Source organism: Aspergillus lentulus (assembly GCF_001445615.1).
Source record: "Aspergillus lentulus DNA, contig: Alt05, strain: IFM 54703, whole genome shotgun sequence".
In the NCBI taxonomy this organism is placed as follows: Eukaryota; Fungi; Ascomycota; class Eurotiomycetes; order Eurotiales; family Aspergillaceae; genus Aspergillus; species Aspergillus lentulus.
In genome coordinates, this window is record NW_028322121.1 from 1,162,474 (window position 1) to 1,180,353 (window position 17,880).

General features: G+C 52.6%; 6 protein-coding genes across 6 annotated transcripts; 3 read left to right on the forward strand and 3 right to left on the reverse strand.

The window, feature by feature from the left end:
• Positions 1-446: 446 nt before the first annotated feature.
• Positions 447-1,553, reverse strand: ALT_3035 (ATP11 family protein; the record flags this gene model as incomplete). The annotated part of the gene is made up of 2 exons (XM_033557601.2): positions 447-1,305; positions 1,375-1,553. The coding sequence occupies 2 exons, from the start codon at positions 1,551-1,553 to the stop codon at positions 447-449; spliced, it is 1,038 nt and encodes a 345-aa protein (XP_033413492.2).
• A 243-nt stretch (positions 1,554-1,796) lies between these two features.
• Positions 1,797-4,877, reverse strand: ALT_3036 (glycoside hydrolase family 115 protein; the record flags this gene model as incomplete). The annotated part of the gene is made up of 4 exons (XM_089599480.1): positions 1,797-2,799; positions 2,856-3,197; positions 3,246-3,400; positions 3,456-4,877. The coding sequence occupies 4 exons, from the start codon at positions 4,875-4,877 to the stop codon at positions 1,797-1,799; spliced, it is 2,922 nt and encodes a 973-aa protein (XP_089456223.1).
• A 1,153-nt stretch (positions 4,878-6,030) lies between these two features.
• On the forward strand, positions 6,031-6,848 carry ALT_3037 (flavin-linked sulfhydryl oxidase ERV2; the record flags this gene model as incomplete). Its single annotated transcript, XM_089599481.1, has 4 exons — positions 6,031-6,254; positions 6,304-6,432; positions 6,491-6,781; positions 6,833-6,848. 4 exons carry the CDS (start codon positions 6,031-6,033, stop codon positions 6,846-6,848), a joined length of 660 nt encoding a protein of 219 aa, XP_089456224.1.
• A 1,604-nt stretch (positions 6,849-8,452) lies between these two features.
• Positions 8,453-10,308, forward strand: ALT_3038 (LYAR-type C2HC zinc finger protein; the record flags this gene model as incomplete). Its single annotated transcript, XM_033557604.2, has 3 exons — positions 8,453-8,473; positions 8,563-8,685; positions 8,869-10,308. The coding sequence occupies 3 exons, from the start codon at positions 8,453-8,455 to the stop codon at positions 10,306-10,308; spliced, it is 1,584 nt and encodes a 527-aa protein (XP_033413495.2).
• A 777-nt stretch (positions 10,309-11,085) lies between these two features.
• On the forward strand, positions 11,086-14,574 carry ALT_3039 (putative NF-X1 finger transcription factor; the record flags this gene model as incomplete). The annotated part of the gene is made up of 2 exons (XM_089599482.1): positions 11,086-12,213; positions 13,456-14,574. 2 exons carry the CDS (start codon positions 11,086-11,088, stop codon positions 14,572-14,574), a joined length of 2,247 nt encoding a protein of 748 aa, XP_089456225.1.
• A 378-nt stretch (positions 14,575-14,952) lies between these two features.
• Positions 14,953-17,441, reverse strand: ALT_3040 (GH92 family glycosyl hydrolase; the record flags this gene model as incomplete). The annotated part of the gene is made up of 3 exons (XM_033557607.2): positions 14,953-15,544; positions 15,605-16,279; positions 16,330-17,441. 3 exons carry the CDS (start codon positions 17,439-17,441, stop codon positions 14,953-14,955), a joined length of 2,379 nt encoding a protein of 792 aa, XP_033413498.2.
• Positions 17,442-17,880: the final 439 nt, after the last annotated feature.

A 17,880-nucleotide genomic window follows, 5' to 3' on the forward strand; every position in this document is an offset into this window, starting at 1 on the left:
CTGAGTGTCCACCTCCCACGACTTGACTTATACTCTGTGACCGGAGTGGACGATACTTCGTGCCCATACTACGTATTACCTGGCGGCTTGTCTCGCTTTGTTCTGATGATGTCAGACTATTTTAATGTGTTCTACTCACGGCGTTGTCCTCTTAGCTTTGTCAATTCCCTTTTTCTTCCTCCTCCTGTTTCAAGGTGTATGAGGTGACTGTTTGGATGGCTGTATGTATTAGATCCGATTTATGATTAGCATATGGATCGCTAGATTCTGTAAGCAATTATTATTGCGTATCATTTGACCGAATACTTCAACAAAATTCTAGCTCTGAGCTCAATATACAATGTCACCAATTCGTTCTCTCATTGATGACGCAAGTAGTCTTGCCGAGACCGATTCTAATCTATGAATATACAGACAAGCATATAATACAACTCCAAACGAAGACTCTACAGCCTCTCCGCCTCCTCCATCAACTCCTCCATCTTGAACCCCTCCACATCACCACGAGTAAACATGCGCACCAGCTCCCCCTTGCGCCCACTCGCCTGGCCCTCGAAATCGTAAAACCGCTGCAAACAGCTCACCAGCCAGCTCGCCTCGGTCGTCGAGATCCCCGAATCCGGCATGACCTGCCCATGCATCAGAACCAACCCCTTCTCATCCGCCAGATCCAGGTGGTGCGTGATCGTCGTATGCGGCTGCGCAAACGCCCCGTGCAGCTTGTACGCGGCCAGCTGGGTGAAGATCACCGTGGAGGTGTGGTTGTTCGCTGAGGAGCCCGAGGGCGCGGGGGACGCAGGCGGGTGGAACGCCCACTGCAGGAAGTGGATGTCTGCGCCGACGGTGTTGGGGTCCACGGTGGAGCCGTCTTCGGCGGGTGCTTGCTCGGTTGAGGAGCGAGGGAGCGGGAGGATGAATTGTGGGTTGTGGCGGGCGGCGGCGGCGATGCGCTGGTAGGTTTCTAGGGGGATGCAGGCGCAGATCGAGTTGGAGTTGTTGGCGTGGCGGAGGCGCCAGAGGGCTTCTATTTCCTTCTGGGGAAGGGCGAGGACTTTCTCGACGTCGAGGTAGGAGCTGAGCGGCTTGATGCCTGTGGAGGAGCCTGAAACGGACGCTGCGGCGGCGGCGGCCTTAGGAGATGGTGGTGGTGTGGGAGGGGATGGTGGATTGGTGGCAGGGAAAGACTTCGGGGACGAGGGAGGTGTGGTCGGTTCTGGGGTGAGAGGCGTGGCTGCGTTGCGGCGGAGGCCATGGATCTTGTCCTTGTAGGCTTCCTTGAGTGACTCTACTGAGCCATGACCTTCTCTATAGGCGCAGTGTCAGCGTACATTCACTAACTTCTGAGAGTCACGGAAGCATTAACATATAACCTACTCTTTGGCCTTCCTGTCCAGCTTCGACTTGTATCTGTCCAGGACGTGATTCGGATCGTGATGCGTGGCAAGGAAGCGCACATCATGCACCTGGGCCCATCGTCGTTGAGGCGTGCGTGCCAGGGACGATCTACCCCGGAGTAGCGACTGAAATGCAGAAGACCTAATTGACGACGCCATCCTTTGCAAAATGCTCGATGCGGTGCGGAGGAAACTATGAGAGATTGCGGAAGGTCGAAGTATAGAACAAAAATTTGATTATATAATCATCGCAATCATCAGTTGCCGAGCGAACGCCGAGCAGTTACTGAGCCCTAAGCAATGCAGCAAGGTTCCTCAACTTCCAGGCAAACTCTATCTAAGTTCGGATATTATTGCATATACAACTATCTGATCATAGTTATTGGCGGTATGTACAAGCAACTAGACAATCATACTCTCCGGAGGTCCCAAGTAGCTTGGCCTGACTCCTCCCAGGTTTACCACAATCTTTTGAAACACGACTCCGGGTTCTATGGCCCAAAGCTTCAGTGTGTTCTTTCTACCGTCGCCTTGAATTGCATGACTGGTGGTATTGGTCCACACAGCGTTACTGACCGTAGTGCCCCAATTCGATGGCAAGGAGCCAAGGGGAGTCGAGGGAACAAACTGCACCACTTGAGGCTCAGCGTCATTGATGGAAATGGCGTATTTGAGGGGACGGGAATGATCGGTATTAAGCGAGGGTCCCAAGTAGACCGTAGCTTTGACAGTGGACACATTGGAAAACAAGTACATATCATACTCGAGTCGAGGAGAGGATGGAGGCTGCTGTGTTTCAATCGTGACAGGGAGCAACGTTACTCCCGACAGCGTATGGCCGTATCTTGGAATGACGGCGTACGAGACATCAGCTGACGACGTGTTACGGGTGGCATGTTCAGCTTCCATGCTGACTGTGCCATCCGATTCCACAAAGCCGTGGAAATCAGCTGGAACTGATGTCTTGTTGACAGGGAGTTGCACAGTGGGCATTCCAAAATTGCCGTAGTCATCCGATGAGATGGTGACATTGATCAAGGCCATGTGAGATCCAGTGGGCACTTGCTCCCAGTCGATGGAGAGCTGAATCCTGGCATCTGTGTTATTTCCAGATGCTGAGATTTTGCCGGACGGGGGGGACGCCTTGACCCAGGAATCATATGGGGACACTGTAAAAGTGAAATCGTGCGTTCCGCGAGAGTAAACGTCAATCCAGCGAGTGCTCGGTCCGTAAGGATCCATCGGCGGCAGAGTCAGAGAATTAGACGATAACGAATGCCAGACGTCGTCACCGGGTACCGATGCATTGCTTGCTTCGACAGACACACCCATGCTTCCTGCCAGACTTTCCTCAAGTACTTGTGTATATGCCAGAGGAGGTAATGTGTTCCGCATCGGCTGCTGCCTGTTGGCACTTGATTAATACCAATTCAAAGACGTACAGAAACGAACGAGACATACCAGTAATCATAACCAAGATGCGTCTGGTCCATTATATGATTCCACTTGCCGTCAAGAAGTTTGTGGTACCTCTGCGTCAAGGCGTGGTCATCTTTGAAGAGCTTCAGGGCTTGATCCGCCAAACTGTTGGCACTCGTACGGCGCTGGCCTGCGTACAGATTGTTTCTTGCCGCTGTGATGTGAATATCGGTGACAATTTGGCCAGCCATGCAAGGCTGCAGAACGAGCTCGAAGAACGCAGGACGGACTGAATCTTTCAACTTCTGGTATACGCTCTGAGCATCGTTTACGAGCGCTCGCCACTCCTCCTGCACCCGGTCCGCTTCGTTATAGTTGATCACGCTAAACGTTGAGCTGTCAATGAGCTCATACTTTCTCCGTGCAGCATACATTCCATAGCGATCCATTATATCAGCGACTTTGCTGGATACTTGTTCTCCAAATTCTCTGGTAGCCCAGTGATTGAGCCACGTAAGAGTGCTATCAGGCGAGGACCACAATGGTGTATTGTATGCAAGGTCAAGGAAATGGTTCAGGGGAAGTTCCTGATTCCATGTTAGGTTTCAAACAACCAAGTGCGGTGGCCGGCTCAGTACTCACCACTCCCTTAAGGTCTCCAATATTCACAATCCAGATCTGCCTTGCCTGGCGCTCATATGCAAGATGCATCTGTTCCCATGTTTTCTGGAGGGAAATGGTATTGATCCACTTGTAGTCACGGGGATCGCCGACGTAGTCAAAATGGTAGTACACTCCTGCACCACCAGACCTAGCCGTCTCATTGCCGACCGGCAGCCGCTGGATATTTCCCCAGTTGTCATCTGCCCAGAGAAGAGTAACGTCATCCGGAGCACGCAGTCCTTCCTCATAGAATTGGCCAACCTCCTTGTACAAACACCACATCTGTGGGACGGATGAGATGTTTGTCATGTTAAGGACGTCTGACAGAACCTGCTGCTGCGTATTCACGATATCTCCCAGTGATTGCTTTGTATTGGTTGGATTTGCAGTATCATGTTTTCCTCTCATTCCAAGGGTCCAGAGCACTTCCCAGTCCTTGCTTCTAATGGCGCCCTCTCTGAAGAACTGGGTGATGTTCTTTTTGTTTGAGGTCCAATCCCACTCTCCCTCCAGAAACAGCGACTGTTCCTTTGTCGCTCGCATCATGGGCTCTGTGTGGCTGGTGCCCATGACGATTCCATACTCATCTGCTGTGGGACCATTGCGTGGGTCGTCGGGATAGAATGCATTGTCCCACATTGCCGGCCATAGATAGTTCGCACGCAGTCTGAGAAGAAGCTCAAACACACGGGAGTAGAAGTCGGCATTGAAACCGGGACCGTATTTCGCAGGAGGGTAGTTTTCATTAATCCAGTTAGTCAGAGCCGGCTGTTCATCATTGATAAAGATGCCTCGGTATTTAACAGACGGAGGTCCCTGGATCTTCTTCTTTTTCAACGCATATACCTCTTTGTGTTGGGCAGGAGCGACGTCGGCGAACCAATACCAGGGAGAAACTCCGATCTGCTCGGAGATATCGTAAAGGCCGTAGATGACTCCTCGTTTGTCACTGCCAGAGATGACCAGAGCGTTCGAGATTCCCTCAAGAGGATTGCTAACAACCTCAGTCTGAAATGCCTCCCATTTTCCTTTCGTCTGATCGACATCGATCTTGCCCCGTTTGGCAAGAGAATCGATGAGTCGGGACTTGCCAATTGTTCCAGCAATGATCACTCCTCTGTTACCGCGAACGGAAGATTGATCATGAAGGGCTGTGCCATTGATTAGGCCAGTCGTGAAATTTGTACCGGTCACTCTTCCGAAGTCGACAGCAAGGTCACCAGCCGCACGGATGACACCAGACCAGTCGTCACCGTCAAGTAGAATCACACCCGGAGCAGTATTCTTCCCCGCTAACTTGTAGGCTCCCTTGGTTTTGTCAAAAGCAACGATGGGCTCCTGTCCAAGAGCGTGTGCAGCTCCCACCACGCAGCTGACAGTCAGAAGTACTGACAGTAGCATTGCTTCGCAAGAGTGAGAGGTCCGGTTACAATGGTGGAGGTATTCCTATCCACGAGACAATCCTGAGCAAGCATCCCGAGGGTTAAATACCCAACATCCGAGCGTTCAGCGGGATTGGGCCCGGCATGGATGCCAGGATATTAACCACGGAAGTCGGCAGGAAGAACCTTTCATATTGTCAACTGCCTATTAGGCAAGCTGCCAAGCTGGAGCCATTGCAGATGCGGAGATATTCCCCTCTGCAAGCATGGTACACGTCCTAGTGTCCGCACTCCACATAACCCTGGGCAAGATACTATTAGGCTAAATAGGCCAGTATAGCACAATCCGTCGGATCAAGGACAAGGATAAAAACACGAGGGACCAGTTCAGGAAAGGACTATGTTAGACAATGTCACAATAGCGACCATTAAAGCCGCGGATGAATTTATTCCACCCAGATTTCAACAAGCCTAAACTCAAGGTTCGAAGATTAAATGGCTTTTGAAATTACCCAAATTGAACAGACGTCAGGTTCCAAGAGTCTAAGGAGGTCGATGCCGCTAAAGGCACCCCACAATCAGCCATTCTGGAGACGCGGAGACGGGCAGGGAGTATGGTGATGGTTGAATAGATAATCATCAGGGAGCCATGTAAAGCTCAGAAGTTGACCATCGTCCAGATCAGGGGTAAATAAGCATGCCGAAAGGTGTAGGCGACGAAAAACTGACCCACGAACATAATAACATTCTTCCGACTGCTGGATGAGATTTCTCCACACACGACATCATTATCCTTATCGGACTGATAGCTCAAGCAGGTAGGTCATGTGACGTTTTTGATGCGGAGTAGGAGCCGAGGGCATGCATAAGTTTACATAATTACTAAGCTCATCGACGCTTTATCTTATCATTATTATGCATTCCACGTGGACAAAGGTATCATGAAGGCGATATTGTCGAATGATGCTCCCGACCACTTCGACTTCTCCGTCTTCATTCCTCAATTCAGTTTACGTCTTTCTAGAGTCTAACTCTTCGATCCACTCCTTCGAACTAATTTTGACATTGGCGTACACTGATAGGTCGCTGAGCGACTAAGCTCTCTTTCAATCGCCGATCATTGTTAGCTCATATTCGAACCTCTGCTTATCTAGACAGCTCTTGAACCGACCATGGCCAACCGCCAGATCACCAGACGTATTCTGATCACCTCAGCAATAGCAGTGTTTGTTTTATTCGTCCTCTTCATTCGACCCCAAGGGCCGCCGAGTCCCGCCCTCCGCGCTCCCGGTCACATCGATAAATCTGCGCCGGACGTGACAGTCAAAGATGATCTGCTGAAGGGGGAGGTGATCATGCCCCGGCTGGGGAATGAGACTGCAAAGTACGCGAACCTGTTTGTTTTGGGACTAAAGCACGTACTGAATCGGACTGGGGAACACCAGAGCGGAATTGGGTCGTGCGACCTGGAAATATTTCCATACCATGCTGGCTCGGTATCCAGAAGAACCGACGGAAGAGCAACAGGAAACATTACGCTCATTTATCATTCTCTTTGCGCGACTCTATCCTTGGTAAGTTTGTCGTTGTGAACCTAACGAAACGCCTTTCAGAAGCTAACTCGTTGACTAGCGGTGAATGCGCCTCTCACTTTCAAGGTCACCTGAAGAAATACCCGCCACAAGTGTCTTCAAGGAACGCGGCTGCAGGCTGGGGCTGCTTTATTCATAACGAGGTCAATGCGATGCTAGGGAAACCCGAATTTGATTGCAACAACATCGGCGACTTCTACGATTGCGGTTGCGCAGAGGACGAGAAGGCAGCAGGCCATAAAGACAAGTCTCAGACTGGCAGTCAGGGTCTGCCTCAGAAAAAGGATCAAGAAGGCGACGCTACTACGCCTGTCGAGATACACAAGGAGCCGTCAGTAGTCCCTCGGTATCTCACATATCAGCTGCTGACAGACCATCACAGAACTACTCGGGGCTGATTGTCATTGTCTCCTCCAAATGCCCGGGAAAGCAGTACGGTTTCCTTTATCAGAACATTTATCACGCAGGTCGTCCCCATCTACCCTTTTGCTGGAGCTGGCCTCTCTGTACAGTAAATAGAGTCTGCGATTGTCAGAATTTCTTTGTAAATTGAGCTCAGAATATACCCTTGCATGAAAAGGATTGCTCGCTATCCGTTAGTTCTCTGATATCTGCAAGGCATTGCATACAAATACAACCTTCAGCGTTTCCCTATCAAATGGAGGGGCATATGACAGTCTGCACATGGCTACACAGGAATTCTTCTCTGGACACCTGACTTTTATTGGCAACCTGCAAGCATTTGTGACTCACACGACTGATCGTGGCCACCACCAGAAGTAGCTTTTTCATATTGCCGTTCCTACTTGCTGCAAAATGGAGGTGAGGGATAAGCCGTTGCTCGAACCTGGCAAACAAGCAAATCCGAGATTATTCTCCCTTACGCAAGCAATCGGTCTGGAAGGATTGAACAGACCACCAATGATGCCTTCTTGATTCCTAAATATATATCTTCCGATAGTCTGCATCCAAGCTATCGACACGAGAAACCCAACGTTGTGATAAATATAGTTTCTACTTCCCGCTATGTTTCATTCTACCCTATGATTCCGAATGTTCATATGAACTTGTTCAGTGATTTGCGCACTCACAGCCTCGCCTCCAATCAGCTGAGGGGGCGGTTGGTGCAGTCCCCTCCTTGGCCATGCCGCAGCGAGTCTTCTGACAACCTGGGCCGATCATTGTAGGGATGTGGATGCCGCGCTCATCCTTGACACAATTGATCCCATATCTCACTTCTTACGACCACGGACTCCCCTGTTCTCTGGCTGGCTGTAACCCGTCTCAGAGTTCGCCCATAAGCGGATGTAGATCGAGCGGAAGGTAATACACACGCGTCCTACGAATGTGAAACAGCCCCAAGGAATAACTATGTTTCACTGCCACAATGATTATACTTGAAATTGGAGTGCCACCTTATGATAGAAATAGGTTGATGTTGAAGTTGCTGGACCTGGTTGAAGTATCCTATCTATGTGATCGCGATTGTGGAGCCTGTTGCATAGGTGGATACCTGGTTTGTAAGGCAGGATCCAGACATTTGTTTAGTCCCAAAGGGGAATAGCGCCAAAAGGAATTATTGATGAGCTTCTTTTTTTCTTTTTTCTGTCCAGTTTCCTTCGCAGAAAGACGCGCTCAGCAGAAGACGGAGTTTCAGGAATATCTCATACGCTACGAGCGGTCGCAGAAGCAGCGCTTATATTGGAAAGAAGCTTCGGTGTGCTGTATCTCTGTGAACCGGCGCGAAACGCATTCTATTCTCCTACTTGCTCTTGTTTCTCCATCAACGCTCTTTGTTGACATTACCTCCGCCGAAGGGGCTCATCGCTTACTGCATAATTTCTGCTCTTCTTTAGTGCAAAGAAACAGATAAGATTGCGCATTCGAGATCTGTATCTGATAGTTCTCTTTGCAACCCTAAAAGCTAGTCACTTTGTTGTCTTTCCGTCCGGATCCAATAACTCGCGCAGACACTTGCTGAGCGGGTGATAGCGGGGTCAAAATGGTTTCCTTTTCATGTGAGGTGAGTCTTATCCGTCGCTGCGCCCGTTATTGGTAGACGAGAGATATGCCGAATCAAGAAGCATTAATCTAACCCTTCTGATCTCCTAGGCCTGTGGTGATGTCCTCACCAAGAAAAAGCTTGACCCTCATCGCAACCAATGCCGAGGCGCATCCTTCACTTGCATCGATTGTATGGTACACTTTCAGGGCACTAGCTACAGATCGCATACGGTATGTCCGTCGCTTTTTTGACTGTCGGCTGTAGATTTCGTCAGCGCATATCCCTATTTTGTGCGGACTTGTTCCTGCATTGTCGCGTTGCTTTAATAGCAAAAGGGCAGCGGTCGCTGGGAGAACTTCGCGTCAATCCTCACTGTCGCTTCATAGCTCAAGCTGACTGTCTGCTTTATCTAGTCATGCATGTCCGAGGCCCAAAAGTACCAGGGCGCATTGTACAAGGAGAAGCCGACGAAAAACCAACGGAGAAATCAAAACCAAAATCAGAACCAGAACCAGAACCAGAACCAGAACCAGAAAAACAACACCAACGGCAAACACCGTGCTCCGTACGTCGAAGATGGTCCCGACAGCGATAATTCAAAAGGCAACGCGCCCCCGCCTGCTCCTAGTCCACCACCTACGAGCACTGAGAAGCCCTCTGCCACTACCGCTGAGGAGTCGAAGTCGGTTAACGTTTTCGACTTTCTCGTGACCGCAGATACCCCCAATGCATCCAAAGTCTCGCTTGGTGGGCCCAAGGAGCAAATGAAAATGGTTGATCATGCTCCGTCTGTCTTCGAGCCGAGCAAGGCATCAGCCCACGCCGAGGCGGATAATGATGACGAAAAGAAGGACTACGATGTGGCATATGAGGAGAATGGCTTCTCATATGGGGCTGGTCCGATTCAGCCCTCGGTTTACCCAGGCAAAGCTCCCAACGTTTCCATGGAGTTCATGACCCCGGCGCCGAAAAAGAAGAAGGATCGTGCGCGTGGAGAGAACGACCAAGCCAGTGCTACGACCAGCGACAAGAAACGCAAGCGCCGTACGGATGATCATGACATGGACATTGACTCTCCGATGGCCGAGGCCCCATCGAGTGTTGTGAACAATCCGGGTACACCGATGCTGAAACACTCAGGCCTCACTGGTGGCTTGAATCGTATGATGCGATCTCCGTCCACAGAAGATGGGAATGCGTCCAAGGAAGACTCCCGACGACGGTATCAGGACCCCTCCTCGCCAATCAAGCGGACCCGCCGCGATCATAAGGATGGTGACAACGATTCGGGTCTGGGTATTTCTATGAAACAAAAGGCAGGACGTCTTGTCTCATCCATGTTTGGAGGATCTGCCGTGTCGGGAAGCAGCAACAACAGCCAGGAGCCGGAGGCTCGCCGGTCGAAAAAATCTCACCGCGTGGCCAGTCCATCCCAAGATCAGATGCCGTCTGATTCCCGGAAGACAAAACGGAAGGTCAGCGCTCAGGCAGGAGGGGACCGGCCCTCCCAGCGGCTAAAGCAGATTGAATATAACGGTTCCCAACAAGGCGACGACGGCCGCGAGGTGGTTGTTTATCGGCAGGAGAATATTCCCAACGAGTTACAACGACAAATGGCTGCCCATTTCCTTTCCCTCGTGACGAAGGGCCCAGAGAGCTCACGAGGCTTCTCTGTAAACAAGGTATTGAAGCGGTTTCACCGCGAGTTTACCGATGAATTTGATGACGATCGTGGCCGCGGTCAAGGGCGGAGCCGTGCAGATCGCGAGCGGAGAATTGAGGATGAGAAGGACTTGTGGCGCACATTGAGGGTGAAGCAGAACGAGCGAGGAGAGGTCGTTCTCTTCTTCTGAGAATTGATTGTTGGTTTGCTTCCTCAGGATTACATGTTGCTGCTTCGCATGGTGTGGGCCTTCTTCGACTTTCCGTCGATTTTTCACGTAAATTATTATGCATAGCGCTTGGCTTATGTTGTTAGGGCTAATTCCATCTACTTCATGCCTTCAGATTTCCTGCCAGACTCTGTATGTAATGCGTCTTGTGTAGGGGTTGATGACTCTGTATGACTCATTTCGTGATTTCGATGACTCGGACGTATGCTGCATTCACTGTAATAATAAATTCTCCAATAACAATTAATGAACGGCCTGACAGTTCATGAAACTAGAATGGGCCTTTAATTGGAGCTTTACGCCTGGCTGACTCATTTATTCCATCAAATCAGATCCGTATTTGATACTAATTCTTCCACTTCCTTGTTGGAAACAGTTGGAGTAATCCGCGGTGGAACCAAAGTAACAGCATCTTTGCCGCCACCCAGCAGCATCCGTATAATCAAAAAAGGATTCCGGCGATTGTTCGGGAACACGTCTAAATTCCATCCCCTTCCTTCCTTCGTTGTGCTTTAAAAAGTAATCGTTACTTTCTTTGCCTCCGGGCTGACTTGATTCTTATTTACTTTTTACACCGTCGTGTTTCTTTCAGCGCGGCCTGCACTGTTGCCTCCGCGTTTCTTTTCTGTGCACTGCACCTTATCAGGTGGCGTCTGAGCTCCGCGGACAGATTGATCTTTGAGCGAAGTGATCTTGCCCTTTTTCTGTTTCTCCAATCTCCTTCTAGACTACAAGTGCATGGGTATACCTCAAGCAGCTTCGCCTGAACTCTCCAGGGCCGTCGACAACATGTCGGGTTCGCCTGTGGCGACCGCTGATAATACCACCCCGCGTCCGAAGACTGCCAGACGACGAGGCAGAGGCCGTGGCGGTCGTGGCTCTGTTAGATCTACCCTGACAGCTCCCAACACACAACGCGAAGCTCAGGAAACGCCTCAAGTACCAGCAAGCGAAGCTTCGTCGTTGAATGTGCAGCCGAACGAATCGTTAAGGGCCGCGAGAGGATCGAGGGGAGGCAAACGGGGTGGGCGAGGGGGAGGCGCATCCCAGGACAATGGTCGACGACGTGGACGAGGACGAGGTGAAGATTCAAAGGCAGTGAGCGGTGGGCTGGGAGGACGGACATTTGAGGGACGATTGTCGAAACCCGAGCGAGCGTCTGACGAGGATCAGCCCGATGATACCGGGGACTTGAGCTTGAGAGCCGATGCGCCTGAATTCGTCCCCGGAGCGCCTACGGATGGACTCGTGCCTAACGGAATCACGTCCACAGCAGATTCTACGACCGGAAAGGGCAAGTCAAAGCACGTCCAGCCTCGGCCGCCGAAAGTAACAACGAAATCTACAGCACCTGATATCGCCACCCGGATACACGAAGACATCGCGCACAATCTCTATGAATGTCCGATTTGTACAAGCGAGCTGGGCCGAAGGTCGCGGGTCTGGTCGTGCGGGTTGTGTTGGACTGTTTTCCATCTGAGTTGCGTCAAGAAATGGTCAAAGAATGAAGGCTCGGCCGCCCAGGATGCTGCGCGTCGCCAGGCAGAGGGGGAGCCCAGTTCACCGCGTGCCTGGCGCTGCCCTGGCTGTAATCTTCCACACGAGATCTTTCCATCCACATATTCTTGTTGGTGTGAGAAGGAAGTCGACCCCCGTCCGCTGCCTGGCCTGCCCCCACACTCGTGCGGTCAAACCTGCTCACGGCCACGCAAAGGCTGTCCGCACCCGTGCGATGCGACTTGCCATGCCGGTCCTTGCTCACCTTGTACCGCGATGGGCCCGACTCAGGATTGCTTTTGTGGGAGGAATTCGTCGACTAAGCGCTGCCAGGACACAGATTACGAGAATGGTTGGAGCTGTGGGGAGGTATGCGGTGACTTACTCCCCTGCGGCGAACACACTTGTACTCGACCGTGCCATGAGGGTCTCTGTGGGGCATGTGAAGTCAAGATAGAAGGTCGTTGCTATTGTGGAAAGGTGCAAACCGAGATGCTTTGCAGCTCAAAGGACGAGGAGTTTGAAAGCCAACTGGCGCGAGGGGAGGATGGTACGATCGATGACTGGATTGGTTGTTTCAGCTGCGGAGATCAGTGCAGTCGCCCCTTCGATTGCGGGGTGCACTTCTGCGAAAAAGGTTGCCATCCTCAAGATGCACACCCCGCTCATTGCCCGCGGTCGCCGGATGTCGTTTCTCACTGTCCTTGCGGGAAGACGCCGTTGACGGAGATGTCTGGCTTCTCTCCGCGTACATCGTGTGAGGATCCGATACCCAACTGCTCGAGGCCTTGTGGCAAGATGTTAGATTGCGGACACTCATGCGACCAGATCTGCCACACCGGCCCATGTGGCTCTTGTCGACGCAAGGTGCCAGTTAATTGCCGCTGCGGTCGCACCACGGTTATAACTGTGTGCCATCAGGGCACGATTGAGCCTCCTTGGTGTTTCCGTATTTGCAAAGCAGGCTTGCACTGTGGCCGACACGCTTGCGCTGAGAGGTGCTGCCCTGGGGAGCAAAAGGCCATTGAACGTCAGGCGATGCGGCGGAAGTTAAAGGCCCACTTACGACCTAGTGACGAGGATGTTGAAGCCGAACATATTTGCACACGAGTCTGTGGTCGTCCGCTGAAATGCGGAAGACACACATGCCCAGAAATCTGTCATAAGGGACCCTGCAACACTTGCCGAGAGGCAATTTTCGAGGACATCCCGTGTAATTGCGGTAGAACTGTTCTGTCTCCACCCTTACCTTGTGGGACTAAACCTCCTGCTTGCTCGTTCCCGTGTGAACGGCCGAAGCCCTGCGGCCATCCTCAGACACCTCATAATTGTCATACCGACGAAGAGAGCTGTCCCAAGTGCCCTTTCCTCACCGAGAAGGCCTGTCTTTGTGGCAAACGTGTCTTGAAGAACCAGCCTTGCTGGCTGGCAGAGACGCGTTGTGGGCAGGTGTGCGGTGAACCGCTTAAATGTGGCTCTCATTCCTGCCAGAAGACCTGCCACCGGCCTGGCGAGTGCGAGGATGCTTCCAGACCTTGCCAACAGCCATGTGGAAAGACCAAGTCCCTGTGCGGTCACCCATGCACCGAACCCTGTCATGCCCCGTATCAGTGTTCCGAGAAGACGCCCTGCGCGTCCACGGTCACAGTAACATGTGGCTGCGGACGGCTTCGTCAATCACGGCGCTGCAATGCAGCAGCAGCATCGAAGGGACCGGTGCCGCAGCCAACAAGAGGACCTTCCCTGACTCCGTTGACATGCGACGACGAATGCGCTCGCCTGGAGCGGAATCGTGCTCTGGCATCTGCGCTTGGCGTCGAGATTAACCCGACCACCACAGTTGCTTCGAGCATCTCTCCCAACACCCTTCCTTATTCAACAGAAACCCTGGACTTGTACGTCCAGCTTTCTTCCACCTCCCCGCTCTCCACTCTACAGACGTACGAATCAACCCTCCATTCCTTAGCAACCAGTACCACTCAGCGATCCGTCCGCTTCCAGCCCGCCAAATCGCCCCTCCGTGCGTTCATCCACTCCCTAGCCGCGGACTGGGGCTTCGCTAGCGAGAGCTTCGATCCAGAACCCCACCGCCACGTCTTCGTCCTGAAGCCCACAACGTGGACCCCTCCACTCCTCGGCTTCGGCCCCGAGAACTCCATCGGCATCGGCGGCAAGAGCGTCGGCGAATGCGTCAAGCTGCGCGAACGCCAGCGTCTCAAAGAGCGCGAAGCGCAACGCCTCGCCGCCGCAGAAGCCAAGGCACTCAAGGAAGCTGCCAGAGCGCAGCAGTCTACGGACACGACCAGCGACGGCGGCTGGGCCCAGGTTGCTGCGTCCCGTCGGAGCAACGGCGTAAGCTCGACAAGAAGCACGACGCCCGTTGCGAGTCCTAGTCCGTGGTCCGGCTCGAAGTTCGCGGCCCTTGCTGGCGGCGACAGCGGGGGCTGGGGTCTTCCTAAGAAAGAGAAACTCGTTCTTCGGTCCGGCGTAGGAGCCGCGAAGAAGAATCTCTCCACTCTGCCTGCGACTGAGGTTGCGGATAACTGGGAAGAAGAGGAGGAGAAGGTAGAGCAAGAAGAGGAGCGCGAGCGTGAGCGTGAGCGCGACCAACAGTCGGAGGGAGAAGAAGAACTCAAAGTGGAGGAGAATAACGAATTGACTGACCCGACGGATTCGGGATTGCCCGCTAAAGTGGAGATGCCTGCGGACGCGGTTGTCTCGACGGATTGATTGCTTTATTAATTGATTGATTGATTTAAAAGCTGGATGCATCTATCTGATCCTCCGGCCATATGCCACATTGCATGGATGCGTTAGGTGTTTCGTTGACTGTCATCGTCATCAGCAAGCGTGGGTTTGCATGCATATGATATCTGATCCCGTGGATTCTAGATAAAAGTTACAGACCGAATAGAAAGGTTTCTGGTAATGAGATTAAGCAGGCCATGCTGATATGTGATTTATCGAGAACGTATATTCCTTCACCTCATACTATCCGGTATATCCAACTCAGGTTGGAGAGACGCTCCCTCAACCCAATCTAGTTCTCTGCACTGCAGAAACCGCCAACCCGCCAGGACACAACTTATAAAGCACGATGCCACTAAACTAAGTCCGTAGATGCGTGCTCTCCCCCAGACTGGGCGGCAGATCACCCACACCAGTCCCCCAATCACTCTCCTCCTCACCCAGCGTCAACTCAAGTGTCCACCCCTCCGTGAAAAGCTCATGACCGATCCAATTCCTGCTATACGCCTCCCCATTCAGCCTCGCGCTCTGGATATATATCCTCCGGTAGGAACTATCAAAATTCACATTCCGTATCGTCGCGGTCTTGTTCGTCACGGGGTGAGTGATACTCACGGCCTCGAAGAACGGCGGGATGATAAGGTACACGTTCTGCCCGGGGTTAGGGAAGAGGCCCATCATCGTGAAGACGGTGAAGGCGCCCATGGCGCCTGAGTCGTCGTTGCCGGGGAGGCCGGATGTGGAGGCATTGAATGCGGAGGGGACGTAGGTGTGAGCGCGGGCGGCGGAGAGGGCTGGCCGGCCGGCATAGTGGTATTGGAAGACGGTTAGGAACACGGGCTCGTTGCCGATGTCTGCTAGGCCGGAGGTGTGGAAGAAGTCGAGGCGGGAGATGAAGGTGTCTGGGCCGCCGAGGAGACGGATCAGGGTGGCCATGTCGTGGGGGACATAGCTGGGGCTTTTTGTTAGTGCGTTCAATGGTGCACTGGGTTTGTGAGGGGGGGTAACGCACAATTGGTATTCCCAGACGCTGGACTCAAAGGTCTCGGAGGGATTGGAGGTTAGTGAGCACCATGAGGCCAGGGCACTGCAGGCGATGGGATCTTGGTAGCCCCAGGTTCCGTTGAGGTACTTTGGCTGGAAGAAGCCGACGAAGCCCGTGTTGGTGCCGTTGATCAGGGACTGTTGGTCTGGCTTGTAGAGGTTTTGCCAGTTGCTCGCTCGAGAGAGATACTTGGTATAGTCACGCTTGCGTAGACCTCGTCCAACAGTGGCCAGGCTGAAATCGTTGTAGGAATACTCTAGAGTACGTGAGATGCTGCGAGAATTGGTCCCGAAGCCCAGGTAGTCAAAGTCCAGGTAAGGAATGTAGTTCAGACGCTTCCAGCTCTGCAGGCCACCTCGACCTTCGTACGACCATTCCAAGGGTTCGTTCTCCGCATCGTTGACCATGGCTTCATACGCGAGGTCCCAATCGATCCCGGTAAGGTTCTTGACAAAGGCATCTGCCAGGACGACATCCGCGTTGGATCCGCCCTGCGTCCAGCCCTTGCAAAGACTCATACGACAGTCTGGCAACCAACCTTCATGCCTGTAAGTATCGAGGAGACTTCGGACCATCCGCGACTGTGCAACAGGGTCAACGATGGTGAGAAACGGGTGTTGGGCTCTAAAGGAATCCCAGATACTGCCAATCATTAGCTATCGAAAAATAGCACGTCATCCAGCGATACACACCAGTAGAAAGAATCATAGTACGGCTCATCACTGCGCCAGAGCGGGTTCTCTCCCGTCAAGTCCTGGGGAGAGAGCATGGTCCGATACACTCCACTCCAGAAGCTCTCGAGAAATTCTTCAGCTACGCCTCCCGCCTGTACAGAGATAGGGCTAAGTTTCTCCCGCCACGCACTCTCAGCTCGCTGTCTCAGCATATCGAAGTCGTCTTCAGGATGCGGAATCTCTTTCTCTGCATTCTCGCACGCCTTCTCCGAGCTGATAAAGCTCATCCCAACGCGCACAGTAACAGTCCCACCCTCGGGCCGTTTGAATCGCATAAACCCACCAGCCTGCAGATAGAACAGATTGAACCCCCGCGTGGCAAACAGCTCCTGAGGCTCGGCCCCCGCGCGATCGTTAACCCAGATCCCACTATCCTTCACAGCTCCACCCCCGAAATCCGCACAAAAGTACGACACGTACGACCCGGCTCCAAAGCTAGGCAAGAACGTCCCATTGGCCGTGATCCGGCCATTCTCAGCATCGACCTTGATGGACGCATTCTGCCGACTATCCCAGGCGTCCGTCAAATCAACCAGAATCAGCGGACTGAGCTCCGACCCGTCCTGCGCCGTGGACGATGGGAAGGTAAACCGGTACAGCGCCGCATGCTCCGACACCGTCATCTCAGCTTGAATCCCATTCTCCAGAGCAAGCGCAAAGTGCCCCGGCCGCGCAACAACCGAGTCATTGACATAGTGCACCCCGCGCGCAGCTTTCGGGAAGCGGCAGTTATCCAGCACATCGTCCGGGCAGTACTGCGGGAAGATGGGGAAATTGCCTAGCGAGGGATTACCCCCTGTGCCAGAGTCGTGCATGCTCGAGAACCCAACGACATGGCTCCCGTCTGTTGCGAAGCCGCCCGTGTTTTGGCCGTCGACGTCGGCGACGGCCTTGGCCATGCCGTAGGGGAGACTTGCGCCTGCGAAGACGTTGCCGCCGTTGGTGGAGCCGATGAGGGGATTGACATATTTGAGGATGTCATTCTCAGCTAATGTAGGTTGGCCTGCAGCGAGGCTTGTCCATTGGATGGGTAATAGAGCAGCGAACTTCCTTAGTGCTACCATTTTCATGGTGGGGAGTGGACGCTGTGTTGGTTGTCATCTGTTGGGGGAGTATCCCCGGCATGAGACGAGGAGAGTAGGTTGGGCATGACGGCAACTTGAAATATATGGACGAGGTATAACTAGTTTGCTAGTTGTCAATGTCAATGTAACGTTCCATGCAGAGAAGGAGAGATCGACACTGCTTGATAGGAATGATCCAGACAAAAAGGTTGCTGGGGAGAAAGGAGGAGGAGGAGAATGCCCGTGCGGGGTAAATAAGATAACAATGACCGCACGAGAAGTTAGGATGGACGGTCGATATAACAATCTCCTCGTCGAATTGGAAATGCAGAAGTGAACACTCGGCAACAGCGACTAATGGCCCCGGATAATCAGACAACGACTGTCCTTCTTCTGGCATCAGACTGGAAGTTTCCCCTCACGTCTGACACTGCTCTCGGACGCG